At 34.9% G+C, this 26,257-nt stretch overlaps 1 protein-coding gene across 3 annotated transcripts in view; it reads left to right on the top strand.

The window, feature by feature from the left end:
* The window catches only part of CACNA2D1 (calcium voltage-gated channel auxiliary subunit alpha2delta 1), a 526,258-nt gene that overhangs the window by 341,640 nt on the left and 158,361 nt on the right, over window positions 1–26,257 (top strand). For all 3 annotated transcript variants that reach the window (XM_033192867.1, XM_033192869.1, XM_033192868.1), the window contains exon 6: window positions 13,863–13,992. In XM_033192867.1, coding sequence (XP_033048758.1) covers window positions 13,863–13,992 — 130 coding nt within the window. The remainder of the gene's footprint in view (window positions 1–13,862; window positions 13,993–26,257) is intronic.

Below are 26,257 nucleotides of genomic sequence, written 5' to 3'. Positions count from 1 at the left end.
ACATCTACACAACATTAAAAAAAAAATACCTTAAGACAGTACAAGATAGACTCCTCAGAACACCAGCATTTAGGGGAATGTGGGGGCAGGGGAGGGGAGTATGGGATATGAGTGGTTAGAGATGAAGTAGTAGCAGCCTTCATAATAGAAGTAAATCATACAGAGAAGGTCATGAGATTAGTACATGTTGGCATCAGGACGAAATTTGGAATTTCCTGATTTCTACTGTTCTTTCGTGTTTATTAGGCTGGTGTAGCACCAGGTTCACGTTTATATAGAAAGAAGGATACATTCGAGTGTAATCTATTGATTTTGTTCATTATAATGATGATCACATAAAAGCCCAATTTAAATAATAACTCTCTCTTTAAGCCTTCCTTGTTTTTTTTTTTTTTTTCCTAGTTAGCAAAAACAGTGCAGACATTAGTTCTTTGAGGAAATTTGACAGATTTCACTTTCTTATTCTACATATAATATTAATTAAAAAGTTGAGTTTTATTTCCAAAGAGCCTACATCATTCAAATGAGCATAATGTTTAAATGTAAGATTATTTGTATTAGGAAAAAGATTTTAAATATATAGAAGAGAGAAATAGTATAATGAATCATGTCATCTATGACTTGCTTAAGTCTTTTAAGATAGGGACATTTTATTTCTAAATACTTCTACACGAAACTATTTTTGTTTCTTCTAAATAACAAGACATACATGTACAATTGCTGTATACCTTGTTATACAGTAGAGACAATAGAGTGTGATAGTTGAGATTATATACTGGAGCGCTAGCTAGATTCAAATCTTAGCTCTGCCATTTCCTATCTGGGTGACATTGGCAAGATCACATAATCTCTCTGCTTTTTGCTTATTTGGTCTATAAAATGGAGGTGATAGTGATACCAACCTCAGAGTTATTATAAAGATGAAATTAACACATATGAAACATACAGACCATCTCCTGGATCATAGAGAAAAGTCTAGAAATGTTAATGTAATTCTGAAAAACATTAATTATTAATATCATTACTATTTAAGATTAAGTAGAAGTGATCTTAGCATCAAATGGAGCATATTTGTGTATCTGAATGTGTTAATAATGAAAGGGCATTATATTGAGATATTTTTCATTTTATTGTCATGAATTTAATCTTTGCATTTGTATGAAAACCTTAATATAATGCATGCACAAAATACAAATCAAAGTTGAATGCTCAAAGCACATATTAAAAATGCAAACACAAATGGGAAAGACTGTTTTGATATCATTGTAGGTTTTATATATTCAATTTTATTTTTTAATTTTAGAGACAGGATCTCACTATGTTGTTCAGACTGGCCTCAAACTCCTGCCTCAAGGTATCCTCTCAACTCGGCCTCCTGAGTAGCTGGCACTGTGGCCACTTGCCATCATTTCTGGCTCTGTTTATTCAGATTTTAAAGAAAAACTAGATTTTAAAATAAGCTGAGGAAAAAAAGTTAGCAATGTAACAATTATCTATGAAAACCCAAATTCAAGTTCTCATTAGTTTTGAAATTTACTTGGATTCCTAGTCTAGGTTTCAAAAGACATCTGACCCAATAAGCCATTGAATTCCCTGAAGATTAGTGAAGCAAATTCCTCAGAAGACTTGAGTTGTGCCCGCAAACTGTGCTATTTTCTTAATTCCCAGAGTAAGCAAAAAAGAAAGGAAATCATTACAAAGCCTTATTAACCTAATTCCAAGATCTATCTGACTAAAATTCAAATGAAGTAAGTTCAACCTAGAATTCCCATGTCATTAAATTGATTTATTTGCTACATTTTATTTTATTGATCATGTTCAAAATTTGTCCTGTCTGGGACATTTGGCTAGTCTGCTGAATTCCCTTGCATATTTATGTTGCTATTTATTTTCCTCTTAGCAGAGTCTTGTCTACATTAACATTAATTCCAACATAATCTGCTATCTAAATGTCTTTTTCAATGTCTAGTCTTTAATGATTATATTTTACTTTATAGCAATAAATAAACCTGGTTCTAGAATAAGCTAGTAGGGATATGCATCAAACAGCAATGAAATCTAATTATTAAAGAAAAAGGAAAAATCTGGGTTTCTTTTCTAGCATTTTAAAAAGCTGTCTTATAGTATGTACCCTTTGTTTTACACTCTTCGGTATCAAACAGTGATGAAATCTAATTATTGAAGAAAGAATCAGAGTCTAGGTGTTACCAGTGGAGGGGGTCCAGGTCCTTGGAGTTTTGAACAAAGAATTGGATAAAATGCAGAAAGCAATGAAAGAAAAACACAGATTTATTGAAACAAAAGTATACTCCACAGAGTAGGAGCAGGCTTGAGCAAGTGGATCAAGAGCTCCAGTTATAGAATTTTCTGGAGTTTAAATACCCTCTAGAGGTTTCTGTTGCTTACTTGGTTTACATTCTTTGTAAATGAAGTAGTGGCCCACAACCATTCTGATTGGCTGCAGAAAGTGACCAATCAGATGCTGAAGTGAAGTTACACAAGAAGATTTGGCCTGCAATCAGCCTGATTGGCTGCTGGAGGGCACCAGTTAGATGCCGACGTGAAATTACAAAGTTACACCCCTATGCAAATAAAGACTGTGACCAGTCTGATTGGTTGTGGGAGGGGACCAATCAGAGGTACTTTGCATTTTTCCTCTGCCATGCAGTGGGAAGGGGATTGAGGGTATTGCAAAGGAAGTAGTCTCTTTTCCTTTTGTTACTTGGGCATGGAAAGTTGGGTTTACCTTTTGATTTAGTTCTAGAAAGTCAGCATGAATTGGCCTTAGGTTCCCTGCCTCTAGACCCTATTCTTCTGCCTCATAGGTTTCTTTTCTAACATTTGAAAAATTATCTTATAGTTTGCAATCTTTATTTCAATTTTTGATGTTGGCCAATATTGAATCCTTGAATAGGATGGCATAAAGGTAGAATATTAATTACTTTGTATCCATAATTGCTTTGGTTCTTTTTGCTTCTAAAATAAATGGTTTAAATATTTTTGATGTGATACGTTTGGATTGGGTAATAATAGCTAGCAGATATTATATATACTTATATATATACTGATTGTATGATATATACTTACATACATATGCTTATTCTATACTGAGTGGTAGCATTTAAAGCATACAACCTAGTATATTTACTACCTGGTATAGAATAAGTATGTATAATATATACTAGCCATTACTATAACGTTATGTATCATTTACAATTCACGAGAACCCTTTGTGGTACATATATTATTTTATTTTTCAGGTAAAAAAAGTAAAATTTAATGAGCATAAGCTACTTGTCCAGTGCCACACATTTTGTATTTGTCAGAGTAGGGAAGTGAACGCAGTGCAGTCTGTATGATCCAGAGCTGGAACAGTGTGTCGCTGTGCTGTGCTGTCTGGGCAGCGGGTACCTGTGAGGAAGAAGAGGACCTGTGAAGGAGCTGTTGTAAAATGAGACTTAGGGGTAAAATTTTGGAGACAGTTTTGATTGAAAATTTGAATTTATTACATCTATCCATTATTTTGTCCGCATTTAATTTTGAGGAATTTGGCTTATATTTCATACAACTAGTTTTATCATTGACAGTTGTGAGGTTACAGTGTTCCTGCCGGAGGCAAAATATAACGTGTGTGATGTATAAGCTTGTTAAACTTTGAGTCCTAAGTTTCTGCTGTTCTTATCCACTATTCCCAGTGATGTTTACCATGAATATCTTAAAATGAATGTGTGCATCTCTGTATGGAATGTAGCCATCTCAGGAATCACTGCGGGGAGAAACTATAAAACCGGTAAAAAGGTAGAATAGACTCAGTGTCTTCTAAGAATTCTGCCTTATGTTTTTGGGGCTGCTTTCCAAAATTTTTCAAGCCTGTCCTGATGTATTTTTAATGCTTTACACACTTGAGCACATGCTCCTTTTGCAAAGATGGTTTAAACATGGGTTCCTAGTCGTCCTGGATTAATGGCATTTATGGTGGGATCCTGGAGTCCTACCGTCTGATCTCTTAAATTAGATCTTGGTTGTATGACTTTAGCCAGTCTTTGCCTCAGATATCAAGAGAATGTCATTGATCTTCGTACCTTTCAAGATGGTGGTGGTGGCTTTAAACCTCATTTGCCCTGGCAATATTTTGAAAAGTATATTTGTGTATCATAATATAAAAAGATTCTTTTAATTTTTTGGAAGTAGAATGGCTTCATTTAAAACATTTCCTTTTATAATATAGTGCATGGTACTACATGGTTTCCATGGGGAGTGCTATGTTGAACTTTCAGACTCTGTAAAAATCGCATAGTGCCTTTTACAATCCTTGAGCAGAAGATAAATATCACTCTCTTCCCAAAATATACGTGACACATTTAGACATAATGTATAAATACGGGTATACTTTTGTAGCACTGTATTACATCCTTTTCTGAAGCTGGATATTTGAAAACTTCATACTACATATGGAATTTAAATTAGACCCCAAATCTTTTCCATCATACTCAACTGTATTGTATTGGTAATGGCTCTCCTTACTCCCTGCTAGGTCCTGTGATAGGCAATTCATGGGCATTCATGCAAACTAAATTTATTCGTCATGCAAACTAAAATTACATCAGTTTTATTTCAAGGATGTCCTCAGGTTCTGCATTTCAAATCTTTTGAATGCTATCATTATAGTCCTCATCAGCAACTTTAATATATCTTATTTGAAGAATGTCATTTTTGTCTTTTAAATTTAATAAACAAGTTATTGCAGGGATCACTATCGCCTTTTAACTTAATTTAGTTCCAATTTTTCTTTGACTGTCATTTGGAAAATTTATATGTTATTTGTTTTAATATTCCCTACAGTGTTTTTTTAACTTTCTTTTTGTTACTGCACAATTTCAGCTGCTTCGTGGTTTCACTTTTCCCCAAAATCTACATATCTCAGACTGTTTCTTTCTTCTCTCTTATACGTCATAATTATTAGTAGAAAAATACATGAAAACTTTACAGTGAATCTAATCTTCAAAAACTAGATTTCTTCAAATTTCTTTTCGCCGCTGATGTTATAAATTTACTTTTCATGTTAATTTTAAAAATTTCTTTTCTGAGTATGTTAAATAAATTGCTTCTAAAGAATCAATGCTATAGTTTTTTCCAGAGTAAATCTAAGGAGTTACAAGATTTTTTATTACCCGAAGAACTGGCGAAATCATCTGAATTCATAAAATTTGTTCTTCATCAAATATTTTAGCTAAGCTTATATGTTGTTTGCAAGAACAATATTTCTATTCATTAAATACATAATTTCAAATTTTTATTTGTGATGATTCAGTAAAAGTACAAATATTATGTGTAAATCCTTAGTGCATATTCAGTGTCATCCAACTCATATTCTTTCTAAATCTGTTCATCTACCAAATACTTCTCTAAGTCCTAGGAAAAAATAGCAACTTAAATCTATGAAATCAGAAGGCTCAGTTATGTTCTTATTGTCATTGTACTAGACTCATCAATTAATATTCAACCTGGCCTTCTAACTTAGAACAACTCTGACTGGATGAAAGTTCCACACCTCTTTTTATTCATTCTTCAATTGGGCATCATCACCTGCAATTCTGTTGAGTCTTCATTTCTCATTGATCCAAGAGATTTACCAAAAATGAAGCTTTTCAAGCTGGGTGTGGTGGCTCACACCTGTAATCTCAGCAACTCAGGAGGCTGAGGCAGGAGGATTACTTGAGGCCAGGAGTTTGAGACCAGCCTGGTCAAGATAGCAAGACACTGGCTCTAAGCAATAGAAATTTAAAAACCTAGCTGGGTTTGATGGAATGCACCTGTAGTCCCAGCAGCTCTGGAGGCTTAGGTAGGAGGTTGACAGCTCAAGGGTGTAATGAGCCATGATTGTGCCACTGTACTCCAGGCTGGGGAAGAGAGTAAGATCCTGATTCAAAACAAAAGAAAATGAAAAAAAAAAAAAAAATCACAAGGCTTTTCCTCTGTACGAGTCAGACCTGGTGACCATCTTTAATTAGCAGAGCAGCACAGGATGCTTAAATTCCAATGCTGAACTAGTGGTAACAGAGTAATCTAATACTGTGTATTAAAAAGTAATGTTTAAAGTAATGCTTAAGTGTTCTTCTTCTTTTTTTTTTTTTTTGATACGGACTCTCACTCTGTCACCCAGACTGGAATTCAGTGGCGCAATCTCGGCTCACTGCAAACTTTGCCTCCCAGGTTTGAGCAATTCTCCTGCCTCAACCTTCCAAGCAGCTGTGACTACAGGCGCATGCCTCCATGCCCAGCTAATTTTTGTATTATTAGGAGAGACAGAGTTTCACCATGTTGGCCAGGCTGATCTCATACTCCTGACCTTGTGATCTGCCTGCCTTGGCCTCCCAAAGCGCTGGAGTTAGAGGTGTGAGCCACCGCGCCTGGCCTAAACATTACTTTTTAATCCATAATATTGATCCCAGTATCCTAGTATACCAGAATATTCAGACTTGATGTCTGTATGAAAGACCACTTTAAATATAACGCATCATGGTGGATAAGCTTTTTGATGTGCTGCTGTATTCAGTTTGCCAGTATTTTATTGAGGATTTTTGCATCGATATTCATCAGGGATATTGGTCTAAAATTCTCTTTTTTTGTTGTGTCTCTGCCAGACTTTGGTATCAGGATGATATTGGCCTCATAAAATGAGTTAGGGAGGATTCCCTCTCTTTCTATTGATTGGAATAGTTTCAGAAGGAATGGTACCAGCTCCTCCTTGTACCTGTGCTAGAATTTAGCTGTGAATCCATCTGGTCCTGGACTTTTTATGGTTGGTAGGCTATTAATTATTGCCTCAATTTCAGAGCCTGCTATTGGTCTATTCAGGGATTCAACTTCTTCCTGGTTTAGTCTTGGAAGAGTGTAAGTGTCCAGGAAATTATCCATTTCTTCTAGGTTTTCTAGTTTATTTGTGTAGAGGTGTTTATTGTATTCTCTGATGGTAGTTTGTATTTCTGTGGGGTCGGTGGTGATATCCCCTTTATCATTTTTTTTATTGCGTCTATTTGATTCTCTCTTTTCTTCATTATTAGTCTTGCTAGCGGTCTATCAATTTTGTTGATCTTTTCAAAAAACCAACTCCTGGATTCATTGATTTTTTGGAGGGTTTTTTGTGTCTCTATCTCCTTCAGTTCTGCTCTGATCTTAGTTATTTCTTGCCTTCTGCTAGCTTTTGAATGTGTTTGCTCTTGCTTCTCTAGTTCTTTTAATCGTGATGTTAGAGTGTCCATTTTAGATCTTTCCAGCTTTCTCTTGTGGGCATTTAGTGCTATAAATTTCCCTCTACACACTGCTTTAAATGTGTCCCAGAGATTCTGGTATGTTGTATCTTTGTTCTCATTGGTTTCAAAGAACATCTTTATTTCTGCCTTCATTTCGTTATGTACCCAGTAGTCATTCAGGAGCAGGTTGTTCAGTTTCCATGTAGTTGAGTGGTTTTTACTGAGTTTCTTATTCCTGAGTTCTAGTTTGATTGCACTGTGGTCTGAGAGACAGTTTGTTATAATTTCTGTTCTTGTACATTTGCTGAGGAGTGCTTTACTTCCAACTATGTGGTCAATTTTGGAATAAGTGTGATGTGGTGCTGAGAAGAATGTATATTCTGTTGATTTGGGGTGGAGAGTTCTGTAGATGTCTATTAGGTCCGCTTGGTGCAGAGTTGAGTTCCATTGCTGGATATCCTTGTTAACTTTCTGTCTCATTCATCTGTCTAATGTTGACAGTGGGGTGTTAAAGTCTCCCATTTTGATTGTATGGGAGTCTAAGTCTCAATAAAATACTGACAAACCAAATCCAGCAGCACATAAAATACTGACAAACCAAATCCAGCAGCACATCAAAAAGCTTATTCACCATGATCAAGTGGGCTTCATCCCTGGGATGCAAGGCTGGTTCAACATAGGCAAATCAATAAATGTAATCCAGCATATAAACAGAACCAAAGACAAAAACCACATGATTATCTCAGTAGATGCAGAAAAGGCCTTTGAGAAAATCCAACAGCCCTTCATGGTAAAAACTCTCAATAAATTCGGTATTGATGGAACGTATCTCAAAATAATAAGAGCTATTTATGACAAACCCACAGCCAATATCATACTGAATGGGCAAAAACTGAAAGCATTCGTTTTGAAACCTGGCACAAGACAAGGATGCCCTCTCTCACCACTCTTATTTAACATAATGTTGGAAGTTCTGGTTAGGGCAATCAGGCAAGAGAAAGAAATCAAGGGTATTCAGTTAGGAAAAGAAGAAGTCAAATTGTCCCTGTTTGCAGATAACATGATTGTGTATTTAGAAAACCCCATTGTCTCAGCCCAAAATCTCCTTAAGCTGATAAGGTAAGACTTCAGCAAAGTCTCAGGATACAAAATCAATATGCAAAGATCACAAGCATTCTTATACACCAGTAACAAACAGAGAGTCAAATCATGAATGAACTCCCATTCACAATAGCTTCAAAGAGAATAAAATAGGAATACAACTTACAAGGGATGTAAAGGACCTCTTCAAGGAGAATTACAGACCACTGCTCAGTGAAATAAAAGAGGAAACAAACAAATGGAAGAACATACCATGCTCATGGATAGGAAGAATCAATATTGTGAAAATGGCCATACTGCCCAAGGTAATTTATAGATTCAATGCCATCCCCGTTAAGCTACCAATGACTTTCTTCACAGAAGTGGAAAAAACTGCTTTAAAGTTCATATGGAACCAAAAAAGATCCTGCATTGCCAAGACAATCCTAAGCCAAAAGAACAAAGCTGAAGGCATCACGCTACCTGACTTCAAACTATACTACAAAGCTGTAGTAACCAAAACAGCATGGTACTGTTACCAAAACAGAGATAGACCAATGGAACAGAACAGAGGCCTCAGAAATAATACCATACATCTACAGCCATCTGATCTTTGACAAACCTGAGAGAAACAAGAAATGGGGAAAGGATTCCCTATTTAATAAATGGTGCTGGGAAAATTGGCTAGCTATAAGTAGAAAGCTGAAACTGGATCCTTTCCTTACTCCTTATACGAAAAATAATTCAAGATGGATTACAGACTTAAATATTAGACCTAAAACCATAAAAACCCTAGAAGAAAACCTAGGTAATACCTTTCAGGACATAGGCATGGGCAAGGACTTCATGTCAAAAATATCAAAACCAATGGCAACAAAAGCCAAAGTTGACAAATGGGATCTAAGTAAACTAAAGAGCTTCTGCACAGCAAAAGAAACTACCATCAGAGTGAACAGGCAACCTACAGAATGGGAGAACATTTTTGCAATCTACTCATCTGACAAAGGGCTAATATCCAGAACCTACAAAGAACTCAAACAAATTTACAAGAAAAAAACAAACAACCCCATCAAAAAGTAGGCAAAGGATATGAACAGATACTTCTCAAAAGAAGGCATTCATACAGCCAACAGACACATTAAAAAATGCTCATCATCACTGGCCATCAGAGAAATGCAAATCAAAACCACAATGAGATACCATCTCACACCAGTTAGAATGGTAATCATTAAAAAATCAGCAAACAACAGGTGCTGGAGAGGATGTGGAGAAATAGGAACACTTTTATACTCTTGTTGGGACTGTAAACTAGTTCAGCCATTGTGGAAAACAGTGTGGCGATTCCTCAAGGATCTAGAACTAGAAATACCATTTGACCCAGCCATCCTATTACTGGGTATATACCCAAAGGATTATAAATCCTGCTGCTATAAAGACACATGCACACGTATGTTTATTGCAGCACTATTCACAATAGCAAAGACTTGGAATCAACCCAAATGTCCATCAGTGACAGACTGGATTAAGAAAATGTGGCACATATATACCATAGAATTCTATGCAGCCATAAAAAAGGATGAGTTTGTGTCCTTTGTAGGGACATGGATGGAGCTGGAAACCATCATTCTCAGCAAACTATCGCAAGAACAGAAAACCAAACACCACATGTTCTCACTCATAGGTGGGAATTGAACAATGAGATCACTTGGACAAAGGAAGGGGAACATCACACACCGGGGCCTATTGTGGGGAGGTGGGGAGGGGAGAGGGATAGCATTAGGAGATATACCTAATGTAAATGACGAGTTAATGGGTGCAGCACACCAACATGGCACATGTATACATATGTAGCAAACCTGCACGTTGTGCGCATGTACCCTAGAACTTAAAGTATAATAAAAAAAAAAAGTAACGCATCCTCTCTCTGATAATACTTTATATTGGACTATAATGCCATGCCTTAAGTCATATTACATATCCAAAATTGATATTGAGAATAATATGTGAGACTTAAAAAAATTCTAAAATCAGTAATATCTATGTTATAAAAGTTGCAGCCCCTAATGTGAATAACAACTGTAAAAAAACTACAAAAAAACAAGATGTATTTAGAGATTGAAATTTGAAAATATACATGCATACATACATATTGGAGAATCTCATGCAAGACTTGTTTCATCACACAGGAACCTACACACAGACACAAGTGTGTGTGCGCACAGTCTCATTCTATCATCCAGGCTAGAGTGGAGTAGCGTGATCATAGCTCATTGCAGCCTGAAACTCATGGGCTCAAGCCCCTCCTGCCTCAGCCTCCTGAATAGCTGGAAAAACAGGAGCATGCCACCATACCAGGCTTATTTTTTTTTTGTTTTTTTTTTTTTTGTTTTTGAGACGGAGTCTGGCTCTGTCTCCCAGGCTGGAGTCCAGTGGCCGGATCTCAGCTCACTGCAAGCTCCGCCTCCCGGGTTTACACCATTCTCCTGCCTCAGCCTCCCAAGTAGCTGGGACTACAGGCGTCCGCCACCTCGCCCGGCTAGTTTTTTGTATTTTTAGTAGAGACGGGGTTTCACCGTGTTAGCCAGGATGGTCTCGATCTCATGACCTCGTGATCCGCCCGTCTCGGCCTCCCAAAGTGCTAGGATTACAGGCTTGAGCCACCGTGCCCGGCCTACCAGGCTTATTTTTAAATTTTTCGTAGAGATGAGGGCCTCACTATATTGTCCAGGATGTTCTTAATTTCCTGGCCTCAAGCAATTGTCCAGCCTAGGTCTCCCAAAGTGCTGGGATTACAGGCATGAGCCACTCGGCCTGGCCAAGACTGTTGATCTAACTCCTTTACTTGTGAGATAGAAATACAAAGTGTGATATTTCCATAGAGAGTTTTAGTGAGCCACTTTATTCTATATCAACTAATTCTTGTACAGCTTTGTGGCACACAAAAATAATACAGAACTGGGGACATAAATATAGCCATAGTATAATGGCAAGTAAAGTTTATCAGTTTGCAAATCTGAATTGTGCAAAATATTTAAGTAACTTTCCATTTCTATTTAGGTAAAAATATATAGACTTTAATTTTTGAATATTTTGCTATAAGTAGGAATTTTTTTAAGTTAATAACATGAAAAAGAGAACAAAATATTAAAAATCAATGCTTTTTATAAATATCAATTCTAAGGGTGAGATAAATATGTTAAATTTGCAAGAGCTTTTTGTACCTGTCAAAGAATTATCATTGTGACTTTCCAAATTAAATTTGCTAATATGCACTGGTTGTAAAATTGAATGACCTCCTCATCCAACATTAGCTTGTGTGTCTGTCTCTGAGTGATCTAATCTGTTATTTAATAGCTGAAATTATATTGAGAAGAATAGTCTGAGAATTATGCATTTCATGTGTCAGTTGTTTTACCAAATGCATTTGAATATATTTTAGAATCCACTTGCTCATTTTCTCTGTACACATTTGTATATGGTGGTCTGTAGACTTCAGAAGATATATTTTGGAAAAAAAAACAGTTGGATGGAGACATAGATGTTCTTTCTTGTATGTGATCTGAAGAAATGGAATTCTTTTTTTCAGAGGGAGAATTTATTTGAGGTAGTTAATTACTACATGAGACATTCTGTGTTAAGTAGGTTTTTTCATAAAAGCTCCTTTGTGTGTAATATATACTGTATTTCAGTTAAATATATACTGCCATAATATATAAAGATAAGTAAAGACATGGAGTATGGTGGTACGAGGAACAGTAGTTTCCAGTAGCTTAAAGATAACAAATGAGTTCAATTTAGAAATTCTCATCTTTTTAATGACGTTATTTTAATTTATATAAACTACAAAAAGAGAACCATGGAAATAGCTCTATTATTTGTTCTTAAGGATTCTTGATACATGATTTTATAAGTTGGGAAGTACATTATTATTTTAAAGTTATTTCTAAAAGCCATTTATATGGTTATTTAAAAGAGGAAGAGCCTGCATAAGATGTATATAAAACTGCTAATTTTTAAGTGTGAGAGGATACAGAGGAAACAGAAGTAATTTTTATGTAAGACAAGCATATAATGCTTTATAATATTAATAGAAAAGACTTAAACCTTAATAGTTTTATTCTTATCACAAATATAATACATTCCTATTGTATTATTGGAAAAACCAGAAAGCACAAATTATTTCTTAAAATTGCAAAGCCAGGAATAATACTGCTAACACTTGCTACGTATACATGCATTCATTTCTCCTTCTACCTGTTTCCACCCAAAACAAATAGTTTTTTTTCCCTTTTCACTTTTGCTTAACTCGTAATTTTTAAACTTCACATCATTTAAAAACAAATACAGTTAGGGTAGAATTAAAATATATTTTGAACAAAAAAAGTTTAACAAATGTCAAAAAATGTTATAGATGCATTTTGGATAAATGAATGAAATTCTTAGTTTGTTACAAGGGGAAGGCAACAAGGTAATTCAGTATCAAAAGTATAGTTCCAATAGATAGAAAATTAATCTTTGACTTTAGACTCCTGAGGGGTTTTCTTGAATCATTATTGATTGGATCTTCATTCCTACCTCAAGAGACAAATTGGTTGAATTAGGATTTAATTGTATTTATAGTTTAAATAGATCACTCCTTTCCTAGTATACTTTCTTTTTTAAAACAAAAATTGGTATACCTGAAAAACATGCAAAAAGCAAGAGGATGAGATTTAAAATAATCCTTCATTGCCATATTATTTCTGTCATACGTACCATTATTTGTCAAAGAATCATCTTTAACTACCCAATATAAATTTAGTTACATAAATTGTGAAATTTATTTCAAGTCGATAATATTAGTTAGGTTGTATATAAAAGGCACCTATCCAGTTTCTTATTATTTTATTTATTTATTTGTCTGCTTGTTTATTTATTTATTTGAGACAGCGTCTCACTTTGTTGCCCAGGCTAGAGTGTGGTGATGTGATCATGGCTCACTGCAGCCTTAACCTCCCAGACACAAGCGATCTTTCCACCTAAAGCCTCCTGTGTCTACAGGCTTGTGCTGCCTTGTCCAGCTAATTTTCTGTTATTTTTCATAGAGACAAGGGTTTGCCATGTTACCTGGGCTGGTCTAAAACTCCTGGGCTCAAGCCATCTGTCTACCTCTTCCTCCCAAAGTACTGGGATTACTGACATGAGCCACTGGGCCTGGCCTATCCAATTCTTTAAGTTTACATCTTGATAAGTATTATATATGTGGAAGTCAGATCTCCCTCGTCCCCCAAAGATGATCCTGAATGACTCCAACATTGAGGAAATCAGGAGAGCAGTTAGTTATAATGTGAATAGTACAATAAAGATATACTGTGATTGCTAATACCTGAATGGAAATTTGTGTATCCAATGCTATTAAGGTACTGTATTTTAAACAATTCTTGTAGATATATTTTTTGAAAAAAATGCATTTGGCAAATAAAGTGCATGTGGAAATATTTATGTTAGCAAAAATTGTAATATTCTGTTTATTTTCTCTTTTCTCTATAGCCTGAGAAAAATGACAGTGAGCCAGGCAGCCAGAGGATAAAACCCGTTTTCATTGAAGATGCTAATTTTGGACGACAAATATCTTATCAGCATGCAGCAGTCCATATTCCTACTGACATCTATGAGGGCTGTAAGTAAAAGAATGTTAACATCTGTTGGAATACCATGCTGTTGCCTGTCTTATGTTTCCCATGTTTGAGGGGAAAAAAGAGCAAATGTGACATTGTTTTGTTTGTCATATAAGAGTCTGTGGTAAACTCTGATTTATGTGAAAGAATCATCTGATTTTCATGAACAGTTTATGTCAATATAGCCTCACTAAATGAATATTCGTAGGACAGCCTGCATCCATGGAGTGGTCCTTCTTACTTAATGTTTAGTAATTAATTCTGCTTTCCCAGTTGCCATCCATAACTTACAAAGTATATAGATATACTTGTCAAAAGTCAAAACTGTGCAGCTATATTACACACATGCGCAAAAATATTCTTGCGTAAATGAGTAAAGGGAGAAAATTGTATGTTTTAGATTCTTTCCAGTTCTTATGACTTCTTCTCATGTCTGTCAGTCTCTCTCTCTTTTTCCCTCCCCTTCTGTGTATGTTTCTCTGCCTTACTCTAGGATATATGTAAAAAGTACCTTCCTCTCAATGTATTGTGGGCTTCCAGCCAAAAGAAGTGCTTGGGTAAAAGGAAGAGACCTCAAAAACTAGAAAAGTAGTGACTTGAAATCTTGGTTGGGAAGGCTGCCCTGTGAGAAAGGGATGGGGGAAAAAAGTGTTTAGGAAAATAGTGGAGGAAGCTTGCTCAGGTGTTGTTTTTTAGAGACACACTTTGCATTAATCAGAGCAAAGCCTGAGAATTCTAACTAGGAATTTTCCAAAGGACAGCTCTATTGTGTCTGAGAATGAACTGTGACCAGAACCAGGGTATTTGTTCAGTCATATCCCTGGTCTTCCATATTATTTATTCTTTAACCCATCCCTCCACCCCATCCTGCACCTTGTTCCCTGCCTTCTCACATAGTAAAGGATAAGGGAAAAGAACTGCTTGAGATTGTAAAGAATATGTTTCTTATATTCCTCTTTGGAATCCAGATTATCCAGATGGCCTGGGTTCTGGAACCAGACTACCTGTGGTCAAATGTAAATTTTAGCAGTATTATTTCCTCGGGCAAATCCTGCAACTTTCTGAGTAGGCATTCTCTCATCTGTAAAATGGAGATAAGATTAGTATCCTGAAATGTCCTTTGAGGATAAAGCAAGTTTAATGTATTTAAGTTCTCATAATAGTGCCAGGCTCATAGTAAGTGCTATGTAAGTGTTTGTTGTTGTTATTATTTACAGTTAAAGTTTATTTAGACTCACAAGATTAAGTAAAGGATTCACATTGTAAATGACTTTTTTTTAATTCACTTTGAGATTATTGGTTTTTATAAACAATTTTTAATGCATGTATGATTCTTTTTATAACAAATTTTCTCTTTGATCAAATTATTTTATTTCATTTCTCCTTTTAAGTGTTTTAAAAGTGCTACTGTTTTCATCCTATCAATTCTTTGATGACTTTAAATGTATAATTATGTATAATAGAAACAAAATGTTGTATGTGTGTATATATATATATATATTTGTGTGTATATATATGTAGTTTCTTACATGAGCCTTAAACATAATTTAACTTTTACAATCCAACTCAGACTATTAATTCCAAGCCCTTTTTAGAATCATTTGGGATTTGGATTCATATGTTAATATTTTTTCTTTGACCATTGTGTTATTTTTTCTATAGTTACTTTTGATATTTGTAATTGTTTTTGTCATTATTATAACTATTCAGACAATGCTAAGCTATATGGTTATGTTTCTCAATTTTTGAATAATACATCTTCCACTTTAGTTTCAGATCTATCACCTGTTGTTTGTTGGATATATCAACAAAATAATAATCTCATTCTGTATCTTTCTACTGAATTCCGATTGGAAGGAAAACTGGCTGGGTATACAAGCTTTGAGTCAAAATAGTATTTGTCAGTACTCTGTACATTATGGCACTGCTTTTCAACCTGCATTACTGTGTTGAAGAAAACTGAAGCCAACTTGAATGTTGCTCATTTATTAGAAATCTTTTATGATTGGGTTTTGTATTGTTGATATCTGGGAGGCTTTTTTATTTCTAAATTTAATAATTTATAAATGTCCACAAGATATTTTAAGTCAGTGATTTTCTAATAGCTTTAATCTATGAACATTTTGTTTACAATATGTATTTACATGGAAGACTGATGTGTAAAAGAGATTAAAGCAAAAACCACTGTGCTGGAAATAAATGTGGTGTGGCCAGAACCCTAGCTGCTTTCTCTTTACTTTCTCATTCCCTCGCTCAGGATGGAATGCAGTGGTGCGATCTCAGCTCACTGCTACCTCTGCCTCCCGGGTTCAAGCAATTATCCTGCTTCAACCTCCTGAGTAGCTAGGATTGCAGGCATGTGCCACCATGCCCAGCTAATTTTTTTTTTTTTTTTTTTTTTTTTTTGTATTTAGTAGAGACAGGGTTTCACTATGTTGGCCAGGCTGATCTCAGACTCCTGACCTCATGATCCACCCACCTCGGCCTTCCAAAGTGCTGGGATTAAAGACGTGAGCCCCCACGCCAGCCGTCTTTAATGTCCTATGTCTAGTATTGGTAGTCAAGACAGATTGTCTGGACAAGTTTATAGATTATTGTTTGATTAGTTGTGAGCCAGAATTGTCCACAGGAGGCAGTAAGATACTTACTTTGCATTAGAATCTGCATTCTGTTACTCTTTTTCTTCCTTTACTTAGTTGAAATCACTTTATAACTAAAGCATCCATCTATTGTATGCTAGAACAAATATGAAATCTGACTTACAAATTTGAACAAATTTTTTTAAGAATTTAAAAAATGTTTACATAGGCATACACATATCTTAGTATGGTACAGTTTTAAATTTGTATAAACAATGTTTTTCTTTCCAATTTAAAATAAACTATTTGTAAATAGCTACAGATAATTTTAATAGTCTCAGAGAATACATCATTCTTATCATTTTAAGAATCAATAAAATATTTAATATGTTTTCAGAAGTTATAGGCATTCTTTGGGATATATCATAATTAAAAAGAAGCTCTGTCTTTGGATTATTTATTTAGTCCCATTCATCTTAATATTGGCATCTTCCTCTTTGCTGAAATCTCATCAGTAAGACTCTAACCTTTCCCAGCCTGTACTTTACAATTCATATCCAGTGTTATAAGCTGCATGAATAAATGACAAGAATAAAATCAGAAATGTCCACAAGATCTGGAAAATTTAATAATTACCGGCATTCTTCATGCGGTGTATGGGAACATATCCGATTTAGAGGATTGTTCTAGATTTCTGAGTTTAATGAATATGAAAGTGCACTTTAATTGAAGGCTTAACTGAAGGAAGCAACCTTCTTCATTTTAAGACAGTTGTGTAGCTGCACTCTTATAAGAAACCTCCTATTCTAATTTCACAAAGATGATTACTTTTTAAAGTCCCTTGAATTGAAATGTGATTATTTCTGCTCAGTGATATATTTAAAGTTTTAAATACTGTATTTAATTAGAGCCCCATCTCAAAATCTCCATTTTTGAGAATTTCACTGGTTGCTCCTTTTCTTTTAGGGGACACCCAAACCATACTTAATTTTCAGATCTAATTTATCTGCTTAGGAATATAGAAGACAAGCATATAACTTAGTAAAAACAAGGGCTGAATATTCTGACTTAATTTGTTTTTAATCACAGAACTTTATTAATTTTTGAGTCACTTTAGACTCAATGTACGGCTGTTTTCATAGAATATTCTATAATCATTTTAAGTGGCAATTTGTATTGATATTTCTTTATATAATTATATTTCTTTTTTTTTTTTTTTTTGAGACGGAGTCTCACTCTGTCGCCCGGGCTGGAGTGCAGTGGCTGGATCTCAGCTCACTGCAAACTCCGCCTCCCGGGTTCACGCCATTCTCCTGCCTCAGCCTCCCGAGTAGCTGAGACTACAGGCGCCCACCACCTCACCCGGCTAGTTTTTTGTATTTTTTAGTAGAGACGGGGTTTCACCGTCTTAGCCAGGATGGTCTCGATCTCCTGACCTCGTGATCTGCTCGTTAAGAATAACATTAATAAGGGAAAATAATAGGAAGGAACCCCAACTTCCATAAAGCTTTTAGGGACCAGATACTTTTGTCCTTATACTTACCCTGTAATTTAAGTAAAGCAATTATTATTTACATTTTAGAAGTAAAAATACCTAACATATTTTTATCATGAAGATATCTTCATTTTGATAAAAGAAGACAATTTTCATGAGTTATATTATCTTTTGATGTCTCATATGCTTTACTAAAAGTACTTCATTTTTGTAATTTAAACTAAAAATCAATTATCCTTGTAACATATCTTGATATTCAATTGTGTTATCTTAAAAGATATAGCTACTGTATCTTAGATGATGTCAGTGTCAAAATTGCAGAGGAAAAAGGTGCGTGCAGTCTTTACCGACAATTGCATAATCTCCTGTAAATTTTAGTAACCTGTTGCAACACAGATCCACCACTTACTAATAATTTACATTAACTGTTGTAAACAGCCCATTTTGTTGTTACTCCAAGTACAGCATGGGTAGTATACCTTTAACAGAGTATCTTTTGACTATCTTTGTTGGAATAGAAATCTCCTCGTGTGGTGGCTCATGCCTGTAATCCCAGCACTTTGGGAGACCAAAGTGGGCAGATCAATTGAGCCCAGGAGTTAGGGACCGGGCTGGGCAACATAGTGAAACTCTGTTTCTCTAAACAAATTTTAAAAATAGCCTTGGGTGGTGTCATGTGCCTATAGTCCCAGCTCCTTGGAAGGCAGAGGTTGGAGGTTCACTTGAGCCCAGGAGGCAGAAATTTCAGTGAGCTATGATCATGCCACTGCACTCCAGTCTGAGTGACAGAGTGAGACCCTGTTTCAAAGAAATACATATATATATATATGTATATATATGTATATATATATATATCAAGGAAAAGTTAATCATAACTGGGAAAATAGCTTTTTTAGACATGGTATTATCATTTAATTACCTCAGAGGCGGTCAATCATCAAGTGAAATTTAATTAATTAAAACAAACTGGCTTCAAATATGTATGTATGTTAAAATACATATCATAGAAATGAAAAATAGTAAATGTTCTCTTTATTTTGCCTTTATCACATTTCTTCATTTAGCAAATACTTATTAAGGACCTAGCATGTCATGTACTTTTCCAGATAATGGAAATATAGCACTGACTACATGGTCAAAAATCTCTGTACTTATGGAGCCTGCATTCTATTGGAGGATAGTGGAGTGTAAAACAAACAATTAAAATAATAGTGTATGTCATAGTGTAATGAAGGCTCTTGATAAAAATAAAGTAGAGAAGAGGTTAAAGATAGTTCCTGGGATAAGAGAGAAGAGTGATATTTTATAATGGGTAGATAGAGAAGGCCTTGTGGCTAAGGAAGTATTGTAATTGAAGTCTGTAGTTCGTGAGCACAAGAGCCATAAAAATCACCTGGGTAAGAAGGTTGTGGCCATGGAAACAGAAAGCTCAAAGATCTTCAGGCAGGAGCATGGTGGGCTCATAATCAACAGGGAGACCAGTGTGGCCAGAGCAGAGTTAGCAAGGGAACGGGGAGCAGGAGTAGCAGCAGACGCCATGTCAGCCACAGACCTATAGACGATTGCAAAGACTTTGATATTTACTTTGAGATTGTCTTAATTATCTCAGACTGCAATAGCAAAATACCACAGACAGATAGGCTAAAATAACAGGCATGTATTTCTTACAGTTTTGGAAGCTAGGAAATCCAAGATTGAGGTGCGGGTTGGTACCCAGTAAGAATTTTCTTCCTGGGTCTTCTCAGTGTGTCCTCACATCACCTCTTCTGCACCAGCAGAGAGAGAGAGCAGGCTGTTTTATATTCCTTTTCTTATGAGGCATATTAATCCTATTGTAGGTGCCCCACCCTCATGACCTCATGGAAATTACCTCCCAAAGACCCCATCTCCTGATACTATCACATTGGCGGTTAGGGCTTTAACATATGAATTTTGGGAGTATACAGACATCCAATCCATAACATAAATGGAAAGCTGTGGGATGTTTTCTGGAGGAAGAATTATGTAATCTTTTTCTCTCTATGAAAAAGTTGTGGATATGGGATACTTTGTTGATGAGAATGGGCATAAAAGGTGTACGAATAGGAGGTGTGATGGACAGGTGGGCCGAAATAACACATTTATACTAAAAAATCTGAGCCTTCAAATGCTAGAATTTTAAACATGTACAATCCTGGGGTTAAAAATGACGTCATTCACATCATCAAGGTTCAACTATGGGTCATGGACAAGAACGTAGAATCTAACAGAAGTGGATGTAAGTCCTGGCTTTATCGCTGAATTACATACTCAACTTCTTTATAATCAAAGGAGGTGAATATACCTTACTAGGTTGCAGTGAGGATTGCATGCAGTAACTAATGTAAGGAATCTATCTAATAGGAAATGCTTCCATCTTCCTATTTTTAAATCCCCAAATAGCAAAGTTAAGATGAATAAAAGAGAACAATTTTTCTCACTAATTCAAAATATTACCATGTTCCTCAAATCTAAACTATACCAAATTTGTTTCATGAACAACAATCAAATAATTCCACAACATATTTTTTACTTGATAGTTTCATTATTACCATGGTAGAAATCAAAACAGGCTTAATTGTTCTAAGTTTTACCAGATGGTGACTCATTCTTGTTAGAGTTGCTGATTAGTCTAATGGGACATGACTTACCTGAGCTGCCGTACGTGAATATCCTCACCGTCACGAATTTCCTAACATACCTAATGCTCTGATGAAGAGCTGAAAAATGCACTACATTTCCAACCCAATGGTATTTTTCAGGGTAATTTTTTTCTATGCTTGGTATTTTTCACAAATGTGAATCTGGATCACAATAGAATCATAAAAGAGTTTTCATCAGTAGAGCATTCTTAAGTTTTGTGTTTATTGATTTTTTTAAACCAGATGATTTACAAAAAAAGAAAAAAACGTGTTCTTTAATTCTGGAAAGTACATCATTATATAATATATAGAGTTGTATGTTAAATGACTAAAAAGGTGACGGTTTTTAAAGAACTGTCGGTAAAATGTTATCATGGTTCTGATATTAACAGAGTAGCTTTTCTTTTTTTCTTTTAGAGTGCTGTTTAAATTATAAAGTCTTGATTCTGAATCATGCAACCAGAAATCTGATTAAGTGCTAAGAAAGGGCACTTTTTAAAAAGTACAACTGATTCTGTAACAAAGTGATCATATATTGTAAAAAGTGATTAGCTTACATAATTAACATTGTTTCTCATTAGGAGTTAGCAAGGAAATGGTAAGAACATCATAAGACATTGAGGACAAGCCTGAGGTAGGGAATGTAAATTTTAGGCTAGGGTAATTTGATCATAATTAATAAATTTGGCACAAAGAGAAACAATTCTGCTTCTGAGGTAAAGTTGGCCTTTACGTTTACTATCTTTTTAAAATAATATTTATGTAATACATTCATATTCATAGAGAACAATACACTATTGATTTTCTGATATGAGAATATGGACTACTTATCAACCCAAATGCCAAAAATACAGTATTCTTATCATATAGATACTGTTTTCTTAATTCATTTCAGATTACAGAACAGACCAATTAGTAATAGCTTTATAGATGTTGTAAATTGCTTTAGACTGAATTGTGTTCCCTCCATCCCCAATTTATATGTTGAAGCTCTAACCTCCAATGTGATGTGATACTTGGAGGTAGAGACTTTAAGAAGTAATTAGGATTAAATGGGGTCACAAAAGAGGCCTCAGTCTGAAAGGGTTGGTGGCCTTCTACAACAAAGAGAAATCCTTCTCTTTCATTGAGTATGTGCAGATATGAGGATATCTGTAAGTAGCTATATTTAGAGCTACTTCTTTGGAGGTTCATAGTACGCATTAACCCTTAAAATGTCAAAGAAATTCTGCTAGGAATAAACAAAATTTGTTTTACCCATTATTTTTCATATATGTATGTGACTATGTAACATTTACCTCTCACAAGTATGTGTTTCAGTTAATTCACATAATCACTTTTTCAGAAAGCTGTATATTAAGAAGTGGGCATATTCTAAATTTGATACCATTTATAACTCATTCTGCTTTCTGTGTGAATCACTTTGTACAAATGTGACATGTGGTTTATTGTGAAAATCCAACTTTATTTTGATAGCCTATTAAACCTTTTCATTGAGTGACCCTGGATAAGGGTGACTTTCCTGGAGATTCAAAATAACAAAATGATCTAGATTACCTTTAGACATAAAAACAATCTCAATAAAAATGTCTCAATTAAGAAATTCCGGCTAGGCACGGACGCTAATGCCTATAATCCCAGCACTTTGGGAGGGAGAGGAGGGCGGATCATCTGAAGTTAGGAGTCCAAGACCAGCCTGGCCAGCAGGGTGAAACCCTGCCTCTACTAAAAATACAGAACTTAGCCAGGTGTGGTGGTATGTGCCTCTAATCCCAGTTACTCGGGAGGCTGAGGCAAGAGAATGGCTTGAACCCAGGAGGTGGAGGTTGCAGTGAACCGAGATCGCGCCACTGCGTTCCAGCCTGGGTGACAGAGCGAGTCTCTCTCTCTCTCTCTCTCTCTCTCTCTCTCTCTCTCTCTCTCCTCTCTCTCTCTCTCCTCTCTCTCTCTCTCGACAAAAAAGAAATTTAAAAGCTTATTTTCATTGTAATAGTGAAATTTCCAAATTTGAGTTAGTGTTAACTCCTCTTCCCTACCTTAAAGAAGAGCTAATGGAAGCCTTCAGTGGAGGCTGGGCATTTAATAGCCGCTGTTTGAATTTTACCCAAAGTAGGGAGAAGCAGACAGGAAGGGAAGAACAAGGATGGTTGGTTGTTACCTGTCTGGATAACTTAGGGCAGGGCTGGGTAGATGGTGGGCCTTGTAGCTGGTTTATGCTGACTCTTTTTTTGGAGTTCTGTTTTTCTCTGGTTCCTTTCACCCAGGCAACACACATCTGTTGTATGTGAAAACTTCCTGCCCATTCCTTCCATGGCCCTGGGAACATTTTGGATTTGCTCCCCAGAACTACCTGGGGTACTGTCAGAGAATGATGGAATCTTACATGCTTCGTGCCAGCCTTAGCAGATACCACTAAGTCAGCCAAAATCAGGGCATAAAATGTTGGATAGTTTTTAATGTTTTACTTTGTATCTCTTATACTGTATTTCATTACAAATTTATTTCATGTTGTATATTTGGCCAAATACGTAAGAAAAAGCCAGTGGAAGTTCTGCTGTTCTTAGGAGAGCCTCACGGAGGACATTCAGTGAGTTAAGAGTACTTGAAGTTTTTAAGAATCTATGCCAGCATATATGGTTAATCTTGGTATTGAACCCAAGTTTTCTATCTAATTAGGAGAACAATGCCCACATGCAGATCACATAAATCCCAGCACACTGTCTAGTGTGTGCACATAAGTCCAAAAGGAATATAACATATACTTTTCCACAAGTACTTCTCAGAGCTGATATTTCTCAGTGCCTTTTCTTAAGAAGAAGCTCAAGTATTTTACAACAATACTAGATTTTCTTCATGTCCATTTGGTTTTCACAGTTACCTAGGCACAATGTATAAAGAAAATATTGTGATTTTTTTAGTCTCTTATGGAATAAGAATATTCAGGGATTTGTTTAAAAGCCAGTTATTGCTTTATTTTTTCTTACTGTTTAGCAGGGAATTCCAATTAAAATTTACTGTTTCAAAAAAAAAATTCAAAGGAAAGCCAGAGGGAAGACATGAAAAAAAATGTGTGCAAAATTCAGTGCCTCTATAAATTGACAGCTGGAAATCAGAAGTGTACTTGGCTAGCATTTATGATGGATATAACAAATGACAGGCCATTCAAAGGTTGAAGAGAGATAATCTTAAATTAAAATAGCTTCCAAAACAGACTGACAGTACTGTTCACAGCAAATTAGAAAGGGATTGACAACTGGGAGAAAAAATGGAGGTCTGGAATTTGAGATGAGGATATTTTAATCATTTGGCATTTGACTTCGTGGATAAAATCTCATTTGATTTCTCCCTAGAGGTAGAAAGGCATTTAAAAGATATTTCTAAAATTTTATTAAAACGACAAAGATTTTAAATGGACTATAAAGATTTCATGTTTATTTTGTCTCAAAATTCAAAGATCAGACTTTAAAACTACTAGGTTATGAGATAGGCAAATATTCAGATTGGATTTAGTCAACATTTGTCATTAGATCAAATGAAGTTATATGTAAATTTTAGTTTAATGAATAATGTTATTTTTAAAAAACTACCTGAGAGTATTATAAAATAGTACTAAAGGTCTTGCTAATATTGTTTCAGTCTTCTGAAAAGGTGGTTCTGTTTTTGCTTGCTCCTTTCAAGTGGCAGTAATTGGAACATGTGTGGATGTTCACATAGGCGTCATGGACAATGGGGCCTGTTAGTATCTTGTATTCACCTAGACTGCCATGTGATTGAAGAAGTGTGCCATTACTACACTTCTAAGTCTGTGAAGATCAGCTATTGTTTCTATATTTTCTTATTAATCACCATCCTTCATATGGAAATACGTTGGCAGTGACTAAGCCACTCTGAGTATAGAGCAGAAGTCCCCAGATGAGTCATACAGGTAGTTGGTGGAAGGCTTCATTGTATGGAGATAGTATTATTTATACTCAAAATGGCTCCTCTATTTAATCTACACCTTTTGTAAGTCACAGGAATGTTTTGACCTGGAGGAGAACATCTTAATTCCGGAATAATTTAATTTGTGACTGTCGTGAATTTTCAGCTCAACCTCAAAGCTAAAAAGACAAAAACTGGTTTGATTAATTTTCTAGGATATACAACCAAAATTTTCTCATTTGTAACAGAAGGGTAAATGGATAAAATTGATTATCCTCTGTATTTTGTCATTCATTATTAACAGTTTGTGTATTCTCAAATTAAACTGTTTTAAATTATATAAAATCATTTTCTCTTAGTATTTTAAATGAGAATAAGATTGACACAATAATTTCGCATATATGCTATTTCTGGTATTTTAACCTTACAATTCTCTTTTGAAATTACCTTCAGTATCAATTTTTTAGTCTAGGGAAAATAGTAGTTACGATATTTCAAAAAGAATAAGACAGTGTTTTTCATCGGACTTAATTCTAGAGGAGTTATAGCTGTTTGAAAAATAAGATAATTCCTGAAGGGTCCAAAATATTTGTCATCAATTTCAAGTATAATTCAAAATAAGGATTTCTGAGAATATTTTGAGAAATAGAATCTTCCCTCTAATGTCCAGATGGTATAATTGAAAGGCAGTCATCTATAATTTTAAAAGACCATGCAAGTGTTATATACAATCATTTTAGTGAAGAATACTATTGATATATTGTAGTCTGCCAAATCAATATTCATATCACTTCAATTACAACATGTTTTCTTAAATCATGTCGTACTGTTAAAATTTTCACATAGGAGTTCACAATTACTCAATTAGTTGATTATCTCATACTTACTTTTTAAAGGATGTTATGGGTTGCTTTTGAAGATTCCTCAAAGGCTTTTCAAAGTAGAAAAATTAGGGAAGAAGTAATATAGTGTGAATTGGATAGCCTTTTTAAGCATAAGTGGAATGGTTCCAAAAATAAGGGGCAAGAAATAAAATTTTCGAACTATAAAAGGAACACGGTGATATTCAGTGAACATTCAAATAAACGGTGCTTAAGCAAAAATAGTATGACAAAGTTGTCTTTCATAAGATTATACTATTTATAATAATACCTCAAAGGACTGTAATGAGGATTAAAGGAAAACATGTATGAGGGGACTAGATCACTCTTAGATGACTGTTAAACCAAAATCAATCTAATTTATCAGTATTCTTCATTTTCATAAGAAAACTTAAGTATAAATTATTTTGATTAGTCTGTGTGATGAGAAGGTTGTCATATACTATTAAAACAAGTTCTTGAACATGGAATTGTGTATCTATAAACATCCTCTTTTCATTCATTAATTCATTAAATTTAAATCAGTACTAAAATAACTGAAAACATGAATTATACAATTAATTAAATTTACTCAAATGCAAATTAATTTAATTATATTAATTAGATTCTTGGTTCTTTTAGCACAAATATTACAGTATTCTAAGTAGCTTGTGAATATAAATTTTAGTAGCTGATTTTGAGATGGGTTATATTTTAATGAATAGACTATATCTGAAAATTTTAATATGAAA

Source organism: Trachypithecus francoisi, unplaced genomic scaffold, assembly GCF_009764315.1.
Source record: "Trachypithecus francoisi isolate TF-2019V2 unplaced genomic scaffold, Tfra_2.0 Lachesis_group4, whole genome shotgun sequence".
NCBI lineage: Eukaryota > Metazoa > Chordata > Mammalia > Primates > Cercopithecidae > Trachypithecus > Trachypithecus francoisi.
The sequence above is the reverse complement of the archived record's forward strand: the minus strand, read 5'-3'. Positions and strand labels throughout refer to the sequence as shown.